This window comes from Taudactylus pleione, unplaced genomic scaffold (genome assembly GCF_031769625.1).
Source record: "Taudactylus pleione unplaced genomic scaffold, aTauple2 ptg000253l, whole genome shotgun sequence".
Classification (NCBI taxonomy): domain Eukaryota; kingdom Metazoa; phylum Chordata; class Amphibia; order Anura; family Myobatrachidae; genus Taudactylus; species Taudactylus pleione.
The window spans coordinates 1,943,017-1,959,428 of NW_028284655.1; the positions used below are offsets into that span (position 1 = coordinate 1,943,017).

The 16,412-nt window shown below is 39.0% G+C and overlaps 1 protein-coding gene across 6 annotated transcripts in view; it reads left to right on the forward strand.

Annotated features, from left to right (window-relative positions):
• ADGRL1 (adhesion G protein-coupled receptor L1) overlaps positions 1 to 16,412 on the forward strand; it is a 427,170-nt gene that overhangs the window by 364,438 nt on the left and 46,320 nt on the right. For all 6 annotated transcript variants that reach the window (XM_088480320.1, XM_088480321.1, XM_088480324.1 and 3 more), the window contains 3 exons: positions 11,063 to 11,246; positions 13,609 to 13,731; positions 15,788 to 15,993. In XM_088480320.1, coding sequence (XP_088336446.1) covers positions 11,063 to 11,246; positions 13,609 to 13,731; positions 15,788 to 15,993 — 513 coding nt within the window. The remainder of the gene's footprint in view (positions 1 to 11,062; positions 11,247 to 13,608; positions 13,732 to 15,787; positions 15,994 to 16,412) is intronic.

The window sequence follows — 16,412 nt, forward strand, 5'->3', positions numbered from 1 at the left end:
ATTCTCTGTGTCACAGGTGATAGTATAGATAATTGTACTGCATGTATATTATGTGTCATAGACAATGGTATGGACAGTACTGTGTATATTCTCTGTGTCACAGGTGATAGTATAGATAATTGTACTGCATGTATATTATGTGTTATAGACGATGGTATGGACAGTTCTGTGTATATTCTCTGTGTCACAGGTGATAGTATAGATAATTGTACTGCATGTATATTATGTGTTATAGACAATGGTATGGACAGTACTGTGTATATTCTCTGTGTCACAGGTGATAGTATAGATAATTGTACTGCATGTATATTATGTGTCATAGACAATGATATGGACAGTTCTGTGTATATTCTCTGTGTCACAGGTGATAGTATAGATAATTGTACTGCATGTATATTATGTGTCATAGACAATGGTATGGACAGTACTGTGTATATTCTGTGTGTCACAGGTGATAGTATAGATAATTGTACTGCATGTATATTATGTGTCATAGACAATGGTATGGACAGTTCTGTGTATATTCTGTGTGTCACAGGTGATAGTATAGATAATTGTACTGCATGTATATTATGTGTTATAGACAATGGTATGGACAGTTCTGTGTATATTCTCTGTGTCACAGGTGATAGTATAGATAATTGTACTGCATGTATATTATGTGTCATAGACAATGATATGGACAGTACTGTGTATATTCTCTGTGTCACAGGTGATAGTATAGATAATTGTACTGCATGTATATTATGTGTTATAGACAATGATATGGACAGTACTGTGTATATTCTCTGTGTCACAGGTGATAGTATAGATAATTGTACTGCATGTATATTATGTGTTATAGACAATGATATGGACAGTACTGTGTATATTCTCTGTCACAGGTGACAGTATAGATAATTGTACTGCATGTATATTATGTGTTATAGACAATGATATGGACAGTACTGTGTATATTCTCTGTCACAGGTGATAGTATAGATAATTGTACTGCATGTATATTATGTATCATAGACAATGGTATGGACAGTTCTGTGTATATTCTCTGTGTCACAGGTGACAGTATAGATAATTGTACTGCATGTATATTATGTGTCATAGACAATGGTATGGACAGTACTGTGTATATTCTCTGTGTCACAGGTGATAGTATAGATAATTGTACTGCATGTATATTATGTGTCATAGACAATGGTATGGACAGTATTGTGTATATTCTCTGTCACAGGTGATAGTATAGATAATTGTACTGCATGTATATTATGTATCATAGACAATGGTATGGACAGTTCTGTGTATATTCTCTGTGTCACAGGTGACAGTATAGATAATTGTACTGCATGTATATTATGTGTCATAGACAATGGTATGGACAGTACTGTGTATATTCTCTGTGTCACAGGTGACAGTATAGATAATTGTACTGCATGTAGATTATGTCATAGACAATGGTATGGACAGTACTGTGTATATTCTCTGTCACAGGTGATAGTATAGATAATTGTACTGCATGTATATTATGTGTCATAGACAATGGTATGGATAGTATTGTGTATATTCTCTGTGTCACAGGTGATAGTATAGATAATTGTACTGCATGTATATTATGTGTCATAGACAATGGTATGGACAGTACTGTGTATATTCTGTGTGTCACAGGTGATAGTATAGATAATTGTACTGCATGTATATTATGTGTTATAGACAATGATATGGACAGTACTGTGTATATTCTCTGTCACAGGTGATAGTATAGATAATTGTACTGCATGTATATTATGTGTCATAGACAATGGTATGTACAGTACTGTGTATATTCTCTGTGTCACAGGTGATAGTATAGATAATTGTACTGCATGTATATTATGTGTTATAGACAATGATATGGACAGTACTGTGTATATTCTCTGTCACAGGTGACAGTATAGATAATTGTATTGCATGTATATTATGTGTTATAGACAATGATATGGACAGTACTGTGTATATTCTCTGTCACAGGTGATAGTATAGATAATTGTACTGCATGTATATTATGTATCATAGACAATGGTATGGACAGTTCTGTGTATATTCTCTGTGTCACAGGTGACAGTATAGATAATTGTACTGCATGTATATTATGTGTCATAGACAATGGTATGGACAGTACTGTGTATATTCTCTGTGTCACAGGTGATAGTATAGATAATTGTACTGCATGTATATTATGTGTCATAGACAATGGTATGGATAGTATTGTGTATATTCTCTGTGTCACAGGTGACAGTATAGATAATTGTACTGCATGTAGATTATGTCATAGACAATGGTATGGACAGTACTGTGTATATTCTCTGTCACAGGTGATAGTATAGATAATTGTACTGCATGTATATTATGTGTCATAGACAATGGTATGGATAGTATTGTGTATATTCTCTGTGTCACAGGTGATAGTATAGATAATTGTACTGCATGTATATTATGTGTCATAGACAATGGTATGGACAGTTCTGTGTATATTCTCTGTGTCACAGGTGATAGTATAGATAATTGTACTGCATGTATATTATGTGTCATAGACAATGGTATGGACAGTACTGTGTATATTCTCTGTGTCACAGGTGATAGTATAGATAATTGTACTGCATGTATATTATGTGTTATAGACAATGGTATGGACAGTTCTGTGTATATTCTGTGTGTCACAGGTGACAGTATAGATAATTGTACTGCATGTATATTATGTGTCATAGACAATGGTATGGACAGTACTGTGTATATTCTCTGTGTCACAGGTGATAGTATAGATAATTGTACTGCATGTATATTATGTGTTATAGACAATGGTATGGACAGTTCTGTGTATATTCTGTGTGTCACAGGTGATAGTATAGATAATTGTACTGCATGTATATTATGTGTCATAGACAATGGTATGGACAGTACTGTGTATATTCTCTGTGTCACAGGTGATAGTATAGATAATTGTACTGCATGTATATTATGTGTCATAGACAATGGTATGGACAGTTCTGTGTATATTCTCTGTGTCACAGGTGATAGTATAGATAATTGTACTGTATGTATTTTATGTGTCATAGACAATGATATGGACAGTACTGTGTATATTCTCTGTGTCACAGGTGATAGTATAGATAATTGTCCTACATGTATATTATGTGTCATAGACAATGGTATGGACAGTACTGTGTATATTCTCTGTCACAGGTGACAGTATAGATAATTGTACTGCATGTATATTATGTGTCATAGACAATGGTATGGACAGTTCTGTGTATATTCTCTGTGTCACAGGTGATAGTATAGATAATTGTACTGCATGTATATTATGTGTTATAGACAATGGTATGGACAGTACTGTGTATATTCTCTGTGTCACAGGTGATAGTATAGATAATTGTACTGCATGTATTTTATGTGTCATAGACAATGATATGGACAGTACTGTGTATATTCTCTGTGTCACAGGTGATAGTATAGATAATTGTCCTACATGTATATTATGTGTCATAGACAATGGTATGGACAGTACTGTGTATATTCTCTGTCACAGGTGACAGTATAGATAATTGTACTGCATGTATATTATGTGTCATAGACAATGGTATGGACAGTTCTGTGTATATTCTCTGTGTCACAGGTGATAGTATAGATAATTGTACTGCATGTATATTATGTGTTATAGACAATGGTATGGACAGTACTCTGTATATTCTCTGTGTCACAGGTGATAGTATAGATAATTGTACTGCATGTATATTATGTGTTATAGACAATGGTATGGATAGTACTGTGTATATTCTCTGTGTCACAGGTGATAGTATAGATAATTGTACTGCATGTATATTATGTGTTATAGACAATGGTATGGATAGTACTGTGTATATTCTCTGTGTCACAGGTGATAGTATAGATAATTGTACTGCATGTATATTATGTGTCATAGACAATGGTATGGACAGTTCTGTGTATATTCTCTGTGTCACAGGTGATAGTATAGATAATTGTACTGCATGTATATTATGTGTCATAGACAATGGTATGGACAGTACTGTGTATATTCTCTGTGTCACAGGTGATAGTATAGATAATTGTACTGCATGTATATTATGTGTCATAGACAATGGTATGGACAGTACTCTGTATATTCTCTGTGTCACAGGTGAAAGTATAGATAATTGTACTGCATGTATATAATGTGTCATAGACAATGATATGGACAGTACTGTGTATATTCTCTGTCACAGGTGACAGTATAGATAATTGTACTGCATGTATATTATGTGTCATAGACAATGGTATGGACAGTACTGTGTATATTCTCTGTGTCACAGGTGATAGTATAGATAATTGTACTGCATGTATATTATGTATCATAGACAATGGTATGGACAGTTCTGTGTATATTCTCTGTGTCATAGGTGATAGTATAGATAATTGTACTGCATGTATATTATGTATCATAGACAATGGTATGGACAGTTCTGTGTATATTCTCTGTGTCACAGGTGATAGTATAGATAATTGTACTGCATGTATATTATGTGTCATAGACAATGGTATGGACAGTACTGTGTATATTCTGTGTGTCACAGGTGATAGTATAGATAATTGTACTGCATGTATATTATGTGTCATAGACAATGGTATGGACAGTACTGTGTATATTCTCTGTGTCACAGGTGACAGTATAGATAATTGTACTGCATGTATATTATGTGTTATAGACAATGGTATGGACAGTACTGTGTATATTCTCTGTTTCACAGGTGATAGTATAGATAATTGTACTGCATGTATATTATGTGTCATAGACAATGGTATGGACAGTACTGTGTATATTCTCTGTGTCACAGGTGACAGTATAGATAATTGTACTGCATGTATATTATGTGTTATAGACAATGGTATGGACAGTACTGTGTATATTCTCTGTGTCACAGGTGATAGTATAGATAATTGTACTGCATGTATATTATGTGTCATAGACAATGATATGGACAGTTCTGTGTATATTCTCTGTGTCACAGGTGATAGTATAGATAATTGTACTGCATGTATATTATGTGTCATAGACAATGGTATGGACAGTACTGTGTATATTCTGTGTGTCACAGGTGATAGTATAGATAATTGTACTGCATGTATATTATGTGTCATAGACAATGGTATGGACAGTTCTGTGTATATTCTCTGTGTCACAGGTGAAAGTATAGATAATTGTACTGCATGTATATTATGTGTCATAGACAATGGTATGGACAGTACTGTGTATATTCTGTGTGTCACAGGTGATAGTATAGATAATTGTACTGCATGTATATTATGTGTTATAGACAATGGTATGGACAGTTCTGTGTATATTCTGTGTGTCACAGGTGATAGTATAGATAATTGTACTGCATGTATATTATGTGTTATAGACAATGGTATGGACAGTTCTGTGTATATTCTCTGTGTCACAGGTGATAGTATAGATAATTGTACTGCATGTATATTATGTGTCATAGACAATGATATGGACAGTACTGTGTATATTCTCTGTGTCACAGGTGATAGTATAGATAATTGTACTGCATGTATATTATGTGTTATAGACAATGATATGGACAGTACTGTGTATATTCTCTGTCACAGGTGACAGTATAGATAATTGTACTGCATGTATATTATGTGTTATAGACAATGATATGGACAGTACTGTGTATATTCTCTGTCACAGGTGATAGTATAGATAATTGTACTGCATGTATATTATGTGTCATAGACAATGGTATGTACAGTACTGTGTATATTCTCTGTGTCACAGGTGATAGTATAGATAATTGTACTGCATGTATATTATGTGTTATAGACAATGATATGGACAGTACTGTGTATATTCTCTGTGTCACAGGTGATAGTATAGATAATTGTACTGCATGTATATTATGTGTTATAGACAATGATATGGACAGTACTGTGTATATTCTCTGTCACAGGTGATAGTATAGATAATTGTACTGCATGTATATTATGTGTTATAGACAATGATATGGACAGTTCTGTGTATATTCTCTGTGTCACAGGTGACAGTATAGATAATTGTACTGCATGTAGATTATGTCATAGACAATGGTATGGACAGTACTGTGTATATTCTCTGTAACAGGTGATAGTATAGATAATTGTACTGCATGTATATTATGTGTCATAGACAATGGTATGGATAGTATTGTGTATATTCTCTGTGTCACAGGTGATAGTATAGATAATTGTACTGCATGTATATTATGTGTCATAGACAATGGTATGGACAGTACTGTGTATATTCTCTGTGTCACAGGTGATAGTATAGATAATTGTACTGCATGTATATTATGTGTCATAGATAATGGTATGGACAGTACTGTGTATATTCTCTGTGTCACAGGTGATAGTATAGATAATTGTACTGCATGTATATTATGTGTCATAGACAATGGTATGGACAGTTCTGTGTATATTCTCTGTGTCACAGGTGATAGTATAGATAATTGTACTGCATGTATTTTATGTGTCATAGACAATGATATGGACAGTACTGTGTATATTCTCTGTGTCACAGGTGATAGTATAGATAATTGTCCTACATGTATATTATGTGTCATAGACAATGGTATGGACAGTACTGTGTATATTCTCTGTCACAGGTGACAGTATAGATAATTGTACTGCATGTATATTATGTGTCATAGACAATGGTATGGACAGTTCTGTGTATATTCTCTGTGTCACAGGTGATAGTATAGATAATTGTACTGCATGTATATTATGTGTTATAGACAATGGTATGGACAGTACTCTGTATATTCTCTGTGTCACAGGTGATAGTATAGATAATTGTACTGCATGTATATTATGTGTCATAGACAATGGTATGGACAGTACTGTGTATATTCTCTGTGTCACAGGTGATAGTATAGATAATTGTACTGCATGTATTTTATGTGTCATAGACAATGATATGGACAGTACTGTGTATATTCTCTGTCACAGGTGACAGTATAGATAATTGTACTGCATGTATATTATGTGTTATAGACAATGGTATGGACAGTACTGTGTATATTCTCTGTGTCACAAGTGATAGTATAGATAATTGTACTGCATGTATTTTATGTGTCATAGACAATGATATGGACAGTACTGTGTATATTCTCTGTCACAGGTGACAGTATAGATAATTGTACTGCATGTATTTTATGTGTCATAGACAATGGTATGGACAGTACTGTGTATATTCTCTGTGTCACAGGTGATAGTATAGATAATTGTCCTACATGTATATTATGTGTCATAGACAATGGTATGGACAGTACTGTGTATATTCTCTGTCACAGGTGACAGTATAGATAATTGTACTGCATGTATATTATGTGTCATAGACAATGGTATGGACAGTACTGTGTATATTCTCTGTGTCACAGGTGATAGTATAGATAATTGTACTGCATGTATTTTATGTGTCATAGACAATGGTATGGACAGTTCTGTGTATATTCTCTGGGTCACAGGTGATAGTATAGATAATTGTACTGCATGTATATTATGTGTCATAGACAATGGTATGGACAGTACTGTGTATATTCTCTGTGTCACAGGTTATAGTATAGATAATTGTACTGCATGTATATTATGTGTCATAGACAATGGTATGGACAGTACTCTGTATATTCTCTGTGTCACAGGTGAAAGTATAGATAATTGTACTGCATGTATATAATGTGTCATAGACAATGATATGGACAGTACTGTGTATATTCTCTGTCACAGGTGACAGTATAGATAATTGTACTGCATGTATATTATGTGTCATAGACAATGGTATGGACAGTACTGTGTATATTCTCTGTGTCACAGGTGATAGTATAGATAATTGTACTGCATGTATATTATGTATCATAGACAATGGTATGGACAGTTCTGTGTATATTCTCTGTGTCATAGGTGATAGTATAGATAATTGTACTGCATGTATATTATGTATCATAGACAATGGTATGGACAGTTCTGTGTATATTCTCTGTGTCACAGGTGATAGTATAGATAATTGTACTGCATGTATATTATGTGTCATAGACAATGGTATGGACAGTACTGTGTATATTCTGTGTGTCACAGGTGATAGTATAGATAATTGTACTGCATGTATATTATGTGTCATAGACAATGGTATGGACCGTACTGTGTATATTCTCTGTGTCACAGGTGATAGTATAGATAATTGTACTGCATGTATATTATGTGTCATAGACAATGGTATGGACAGTACTGTGTTTATTCTGTGTGTCACAGGTGATAGTATAGATAATTGTACTGCATGTATATTATGTGTCATAGACAATGGTATGGACAGTACTGTGTATTTTCTGTGTGTCACAGGTGATAGTATAGATAATTGTACTGCATGTATTTTATGTGTCATAGACAATGGTATGGACAGTTCTGTGTATATTCTCTGTGTCACAGGTGATAGTATAGATAATTGTACTGCATGTATATTATGTGTCATAGACAATGGTATGGACAGTTCTGTGTATATTCTCTGTGTCACAGGTGAAAGTATAGATAATTGTACTGCATGTATATTATGTGTCATAGACAATGGTATGGACAGTTCTGTGTATATTCTCTGTGTCACAGGTGATAGTATAGATAATTGTACTGCATGTATATTATGTGTCATAGACAATGGTATGGACAGTTCTGTGTATATTCTGTGTCACAGGTGAAAGTATAGATAATTGTACTGCATGTATATTATGTGTCATAGACAATGGTATGGACAGTACTGTGTATATTCTGTGTGTCACAGGTGAAAGTATAGATAATTGTACTGCATGTATATTATGTGTCATAGACAATGATATGGACCGTACTGTGTATATTCTCTGTGTCACAGGTGAAAGTATAGATAATTGTACTGCATGTATATTATGTGTCATAGACAATGGTATGGACAGTTCTGTGTATATTCTCTGTGTCACAGGTGATAGTATAGATAATTGTACTGCATGTATATTATGTGTCATAGACAATGGTATGGACAGTACTGTGTATATTCTCTGTGTCACAGGTGATAGTATAGATAATTGTACTGCATGTATATTATGTGTCATAGACAATGGTATGGACAGTACTGTGTATATTCTCTGTGTCACAGGTGATAGTATAGATAATTGTACTCATTGGCGTAACTACAGAGGGTGCAGGGGGTGCAGTTGCTATGGGGCACGCGGCCTGGGGGGGCCCGAGTGCAAGCAAACTTAAAGTTTATTTAATCTGGGGTGGACGGGCCCCCTAAACCCTCTGTAGTTATGCGCCAGCCACTGTAGGTTTTAACCGCACTGGAGGCGGACCCGGCAAGGAGAAGCAGTGAATGGTGAGCCGCCCGCAGCCGCCTGCTAGAAGACTCGCGAGATAATGACAATGACGTCATCATCTCGCGAGTAACGTCCAGGATGGAGAGGAGACGGTGCGCGCGCGTGGGAAGGTAAGAGCATGGCAACCGCTCTCCCCACACACCACCTGGGGGCCCCGACTATTACCGCTGCTGACCCGCAGGCCGCAGCCGCATTAGTCTATTGGGTCAAGACGCGGCCGGGTCCGGAAAGTGCTCCTCACAACACCCGGCTATTACCGCTGCTGACCCCGGGCCGGGACACCACCATCTGCAGCAAGAAATGAATATTCACTGCAGATTATGGTGTCCAGACCCGTGGTCAGCAGCGGTAATAGCTGTTGCCATATGTAAAAGCAGCACAGTTTACAGGCATACCAGGGAGGACATTGGTTGCCTTAATAGGATATGTGCAGCCTGCAGGAGGTTTGTACATTGCATTGTAGGACTAGGATACTTTAAAGGCGAATATCTACTGCAAGGCACCTCTGCTTTTTCCCTTCATGCTTGTATTCCTCACACCTTTTCATCCCAGCTTTCTGCAATACCTCTCTATTTTTGCCAATACAAAATTGTATTCATTTTTATGTAGATCCATAAACCCATTTAAAAAAATTTTGAAAATGAGAATGTGCATTTATCTTAATCAGAAATCTAGAATTCATTCTCCCTGCATGTTCCGATTGTAGCATCTGCGAGAGGAGCTCCTGGGATGTGGGGGTGAGATAAGGGAAAATACAATTTGCAACCACACCTCCCACCCACCATACACCCCTCCTCTCTTCCACAGTTCAGCAATGCACAATCTGCCATCAACAGTGGCGTGACTACCGTGGGTGCAGGGGGTGTGGCTGCTATGGGGCCCGGACCAACCTGGGGTCCGGCCTTCCCCCTGCACCTACGGTGCCAGGCCGCTGTCCGCTGCCCTTCCCTCCGCACCCTCCTCACTCCCCTATCAGTCTCCTCACTCCCCTCTACTGCACTTACCTGCTCCTTGGTTGCGTGCCCCCCCGCTCCCTGGTCGCGTCTTCCCAGTCAGCTCCGGCTCTCCCCATTGGCTGATACTGGGAGAAGGTGTGGCCATCTCCTCCCAACATCAGTCAATGAGATGGAGCCGACCGGGAGGGAAGGTGGGTCTGCCCTGCACAGCGCGACCATGGATAAGGTAAGCCGGGGTGCGGGGGGGCCTCAGACCGGGGGGGGGGGGGGCAAGAGCGGGACGAGATTGGGGGCCCACGAGCTGAGAGGGGGTCCCATAAAAAATTTTGCTATGGGACTCCTGTAGGTATAGTTACGCCCCTGATTGTACTGCATGTATTTTATGTGTCATAGACAATGGTATGGACAGTACTGTGTATATTCTCTGGGTCACAGGTGATAGTATAGATAATTGTACTGCATGTATATTATGTGTCATAGACAATGGTATGGACAGTTCTGTGTATATTCTCTGTGCCACAGGTGATAGTATAGATAATTGTACTGCATGTATATTATGTGTCATAGACAATGGTATGGACAGTACTGTGTATATTCTCTGTGTCACAGGTGATAGTATAGATAATTGTACTGCATGTATATTATGTGTCATAGACAATGGTATACATAGTTCAGTGTATATTCTCTGTGTCACAGGCGGTGGTGGAGACGGTGGATAATCTCTTACGCCCAGAAGCACTACCCTCATGGAGAGACATGAATATCACAGAGCAGGAACACGCTGCCACCATGTTGCTGGACATACTAGAAGAAGGGGCCTTCCTAGTGGCCGATAATGTGAAGGAGCCTGCACGCTTCCAGACCGCTAAGACCAATGTCGGTGAGGAAACTGTGGAGCATTGTTGAGGCTGCTGTGACTGAATTTTGACAGACACTCAAGATAAAAATACTTATGCTTTAGACCAGGGGTGGGGAACCTTTTTTCTGCCTAGGACCATTTTGATATATATATAACATTATTTGCGGGCCTGGTTTAGGCCATGCCCCCTCCACGTGACGTCACACGGGGGCGGGGCCACAATCGCCAGAGATTACAGCAATGCCCGGAGTATCCTGAGGATGCTTCGGGGAGCTGTAAGGGCAGCGGTGTGACCTTCTGAAGCGCCCTAAGGACACTCCAGGCGGCACTGCTGCATAGATTCTGGCTGCAGTGTGCCATTCTAGGCGCCATGTTAGCCAGGTGAGGCTAGTAGCAAAAAAGCTCTGAGGGCCAGACCAAATGATACCGAGGGCCTTATAAGGCCCCCGGGCAGGAGGTTCCCCATCCCTGCTTTAGACTTACAGGGGCTGATTCTAAGATGGACGGATCTCTGCGCGGACGCAAATACACGCAGAGGCAAATTTACTCTCTTTTTGTATCTTCCGTGAAAATGGGTGTTTCGGGAAGGCAACAATGCAAGCTGGCGGAACCGTCCTGTCTGGGAGTTTCATGGGCTTGTCGCGGGCGTGTATCCAAAGTCCTGCTCGAGTTGTGTGTGAAAAGAAGGGAATTCTGTTTATGACGGATCTCTGGCACTTAGCATGGGACTGGTGCAAGCGCAGATACTAATGATGACGGTTGCGGCGGCCGGGATAAAATCAGTGTGGGCGGCGCGGGTTCTCGCTTGCAGACGCTTGTATTAGCCATGCGGATTCCCACATTAGCATAAGGCAGTGTAACTACAGCCACTCAACACCAATCAGCATCAGCGTATTGTGAGCAATACGTATTCAATATTGCCGTATTCAATTTGGAGCAAAAAGCCGGATCGGCGAAAAAGTTTTGCCAATGACGTCATTTCGCCAGGCGGAAAAGTATCGCCTTATTCAATTTGAAAGACTTTCCGCCCAGGCAGAGAGTCAATGCAATGTAATAGGCGGAAAAGTTTCGCTTATGAATAGCAGAATTGGGTTTTGGGGTGCAGCCTTCAGATAGTCCCCCAAAGGTAAACTGCATCAAAAAAATCTTAAAAAAGACTTAAGAACACCCCAAAAATTAACTTTCATTTTGGGGGCGAAAAAAAAAAAGTTGGGACAAAGTTAAAAACTAGCGAAATAAACTCCAGGGGGTACCCAAGTATGTCCCAGGTTTTTTTTAGATTGCTGGTGTTTGCGGCAGGTGGATTTTTTACGTAATTTTAAACGTTACTTTTGCAACTTTAAAATACGCTACCCCCCACTTTCAGGCACCCAAAATTTGCAGGGACTAGTTATTTTCTCCAGAAAATTAAAACAAAATGATATTCTTCACCACTTATGCAAGTACGGAAAACAGCGCCTATTGAGACCTTTTAAAAACACCAAACACCTTCAGCAGGCCAATTCGGGGGTATCCATAGTGATCCCCCATGTCAGTGCATCTTTTGGGGGGTGCCAGGCTGATTTCCCCATTTTGGAGAGGACTTTCCGCCTTTTCAAGTTTCGCCAGGTGACTTTTTCACGTACTTTCATAATGAATTACGGGGAATCGCGGGGACACGCGTGAAAAGTTTCCGCACCCAAAACACGCGATGTAGGCGATAAGTCTACCAGCCGAAAAAGTATCGCAGGTGCAAAACATTTTGAATACGGGCCACAGTGTTACTGCCAGCGATATAGGATGGTTGTATTTGCACGAGGATGCCTATTTACCAAGAATTGTGGATATACACATTCATTAATGTGAAAAAGTTTAGCATTTATTTGTTAGTTAGTTTTTTTATTTTGGCCTATTTTTTAAAAAATTATTTAACAACTTAAAGATAAGCGGTGATAGGAAATAAACCTTGTCACTAGAGAAAAGGAACTATTGATGGAGGACTGATAGGCTTAATTAGCAGAGGTAATATCCTTGCACAATATCGCAGGACTCACTACCACCCCCTGGCGATCTGACTGTGAACAACAGCCTGTGGTCACTTCTCAAGGATCGCTAAACCCATTGGCAGTGATAGGGATACTGTAAATCCCTGCATTTTATCTCTTTAGTAACTGCCCTCTTCATTTTAACTTTTTCATTTGTTATCCAAGATATTGCTCACAGTTGCACATTTTCTCAGAACTGCACCTGTATATTGGTTTTTGCATTTAATGCACCTATCTTCCATTCTTCTGTTACAGCCATTACCATTCTAAGCGTTGCACCCCAACTTTCTTATGTTGTACACTCACTCATCCTACTGTAATCCTCCATGTGACGCCTAACTCTCCATCTCCTCTCTCAGTGCTGGAGGTGTCTGTGGTGAACACTGAGGGCCCGGTATCTGAGCTGGTCTTCCCCCAGGATAATCACAGCGTCAGCTCCATCCAGCTGTCCGCCAATTCCATCAAGCAGAACAGTCGTAATGGTGAGATGTCACGTTATTTATGGTGATGGTGGGATTCTATGCATCACCTGTCTCTGTACATGGGTGTCTCTGTTGAAGGTGTGTAGAGACCTCTTTTTCACATACACTGTTATTATTGTGCGGTGACATCCTATGGAGCAGTGTTGGGTAAATGCATGGGCGCCTAATGCTTGTAAAAGAGCCAGAGGCGCAAAGGGGGGAATTCAATTGTTTTTATTGCTACTGTAATTAATGTGCGCCAAATAAACCCATAGAAAGCCCTGGTTAGGGCTCCAAAACGACCGTTTGGGCGCCCAAACCACAGCCTTTTCATACATTTCATCTCACCACCTCAGGAGGCTGCGAGCCTGTGGTGAGATGAAATATCCATGGACTGTGCTCTGTGTGAGTTGTAGAACTGCAGAAAAGAGGATGTTTTATGGGGAAAGATATCCTGATTGCTAGAGGTGTTGTAGACTAAAGGTCGTGAACCCAGTCCTCTAGGACCCCTAAAGCTGCATACACACACAACGATTTTTTGAACGATGATCTTTAAATGATATTGTTTAACGATAATCGATTGAAAAAATCGTTCACTTTCTGAGTCAAACGATGAACGATTATCATTCATGCGCGTTCACGTTTGAAGTTTGTAGTTCAGTCAGACTTGTCAACGCAACGATTTTCATTAAGGGAATATGCAAAAATCGTTTGTAGTTCAAAAGAATCATTCATTACACTTTAAAAAATCTGACAGAAAATCGTTCATAAAATCGTTGGTAACAATCGTTGTGTGTGTATGCAGCTTAAAGGTGCATACACACACAACGAGTTTTTGATCGATTATCGTTAAACGATATCGTTTAACAATAATCGTTTCTAAAAATCGTTCACTTTCTGAGTCAAACGATTAACGATTATCGTTCATGCGCGTTCATGTTTGTAGTTTGTAGTTTAGTCAGACTTGTCAACTGAACGATTTTCAGTAAGTTAATATGCAAAAATCTTTTGTAGTTCATAAAAATCGTTCATTACATTTAGTAAATGAACAATTTTAGTAACCTATTTTCGTTCATTTTTTCAAGGGAAAAAATCGTTTACTAAAATCGTTCATTTACAAAATCGATGTGTGTGTATGCACCTTAACAGTTCACTTTTTGTAGACCACCTAGCTGGTGCACAGGTGTAAATATTACTAGCTGTCACATTTTAAAAGATGCACGGCCTCCATTCCTGACACATTCTATAGAGCCACAGGTGGCCTGGAAAATATGAACTGTTAGGGATCGTTGCGGACCGGTTTGGTCACCCCTGTAACTCCATTGCTTTGTAGCATATGTCTTATATCAGTGGTTCTCAAACTCGGCCCCCACAAAGTTCATGTTTTCCAGGTCACCCAGCTGGTGCACAGGTGTAGTCATTACTGACTGACACATTTTCAAAGATCTACAGGTGGAGCTAATTATTTCACTTGTGATTCTGGGAGGAGACCTGGAAAATACGCACTGTTTGGGGTCCTGAGGACTAATTTTGAGAACCTGTGCCTTATGTAATAATGTAAGGTGTCAGTCTTATTAAGTAGATTCTATTTAATGACAGGTAAATGCCGATTGGTTGCTATGGGAAACTTCTCTGTAGGTCTACTTCTCCACTCTTTACACTGCTTGGTACATCAACTCATTAATGTCTTAAACCTGTGTTTTTCTGGTTCCATTTTGACAGTTATCTGGGGAAACATGTTACATTTCTCCAACATGCAGCCACTGTACAACTCCAACATGCAGCCACTATACAGCATCTCCAACATGCAGCCACTATACCAGACTCCTTGCAGCATCTGTACTATTCACACCACATGTGTAAATCTCCTGCCTTTCTTTCCCATATTGCAGACGTCGTTTCCAAGCCCATAATAGTATTTTTAAAAGGAGCACACATTACAGATTAGGGCAATTGTTTAATATATGTTAAAACAGTGAGTGCACCAGAAAAAGGTCCATCATCAGTGGGATACTAATGGTTTTCATGGTCCATGTAATATCTGACGTGTTTGATCTCCTTATTTCCCCCCCTCCAGGAGTTGTGAAGGTGGTCTTTATCCTGTACAATAATCTGGGTCTCTTTCTGTCCACGGAGAACTCCACTGTCCGCTATGGGGGAGAAAGCAGCTCCACGGGGCACTCGCTGGTGGTGAACTCACAGATTATTGCAGCGTCCATAAATAAAGAGTCCAGCCGAGTTTTCCTGATGGATCCCGTTATATTCACGCTGCCACATCTACAGGTGAAGGCAAAGGAATAGTCAGGGATAGATCCTGCTTAGAAGGCTGTTACATGTCAAAATGCTAGTAGAGGTGGTCTTCCATAGTATGATGGGTACATGATGAATATAGTGCAGTGTATATGTGTAAGACAAAACCAATAACAAATAAATGGGTCAGTCATGAATACCAAGCACAAGGGTTACTGTAGAGTACAGGTAAATCAATAGCTAGTTTCATAAACCTTCTGTAAGAAGATCAGACTGCCAAGAGTGTAATGATTAAACCTTTCATGGAGAGTGTGATGGACCAGTGGAGGACAGTAGGGAGCAGAAAGGTTGTTAGGATGGCTAAAGCTGATCTTGCAGAGTGAGTAACAGGAGTGGTAGCTCAGATTTTACTTGGTGAGGATAGTAGTATATAGGAGCAAATATTACATACT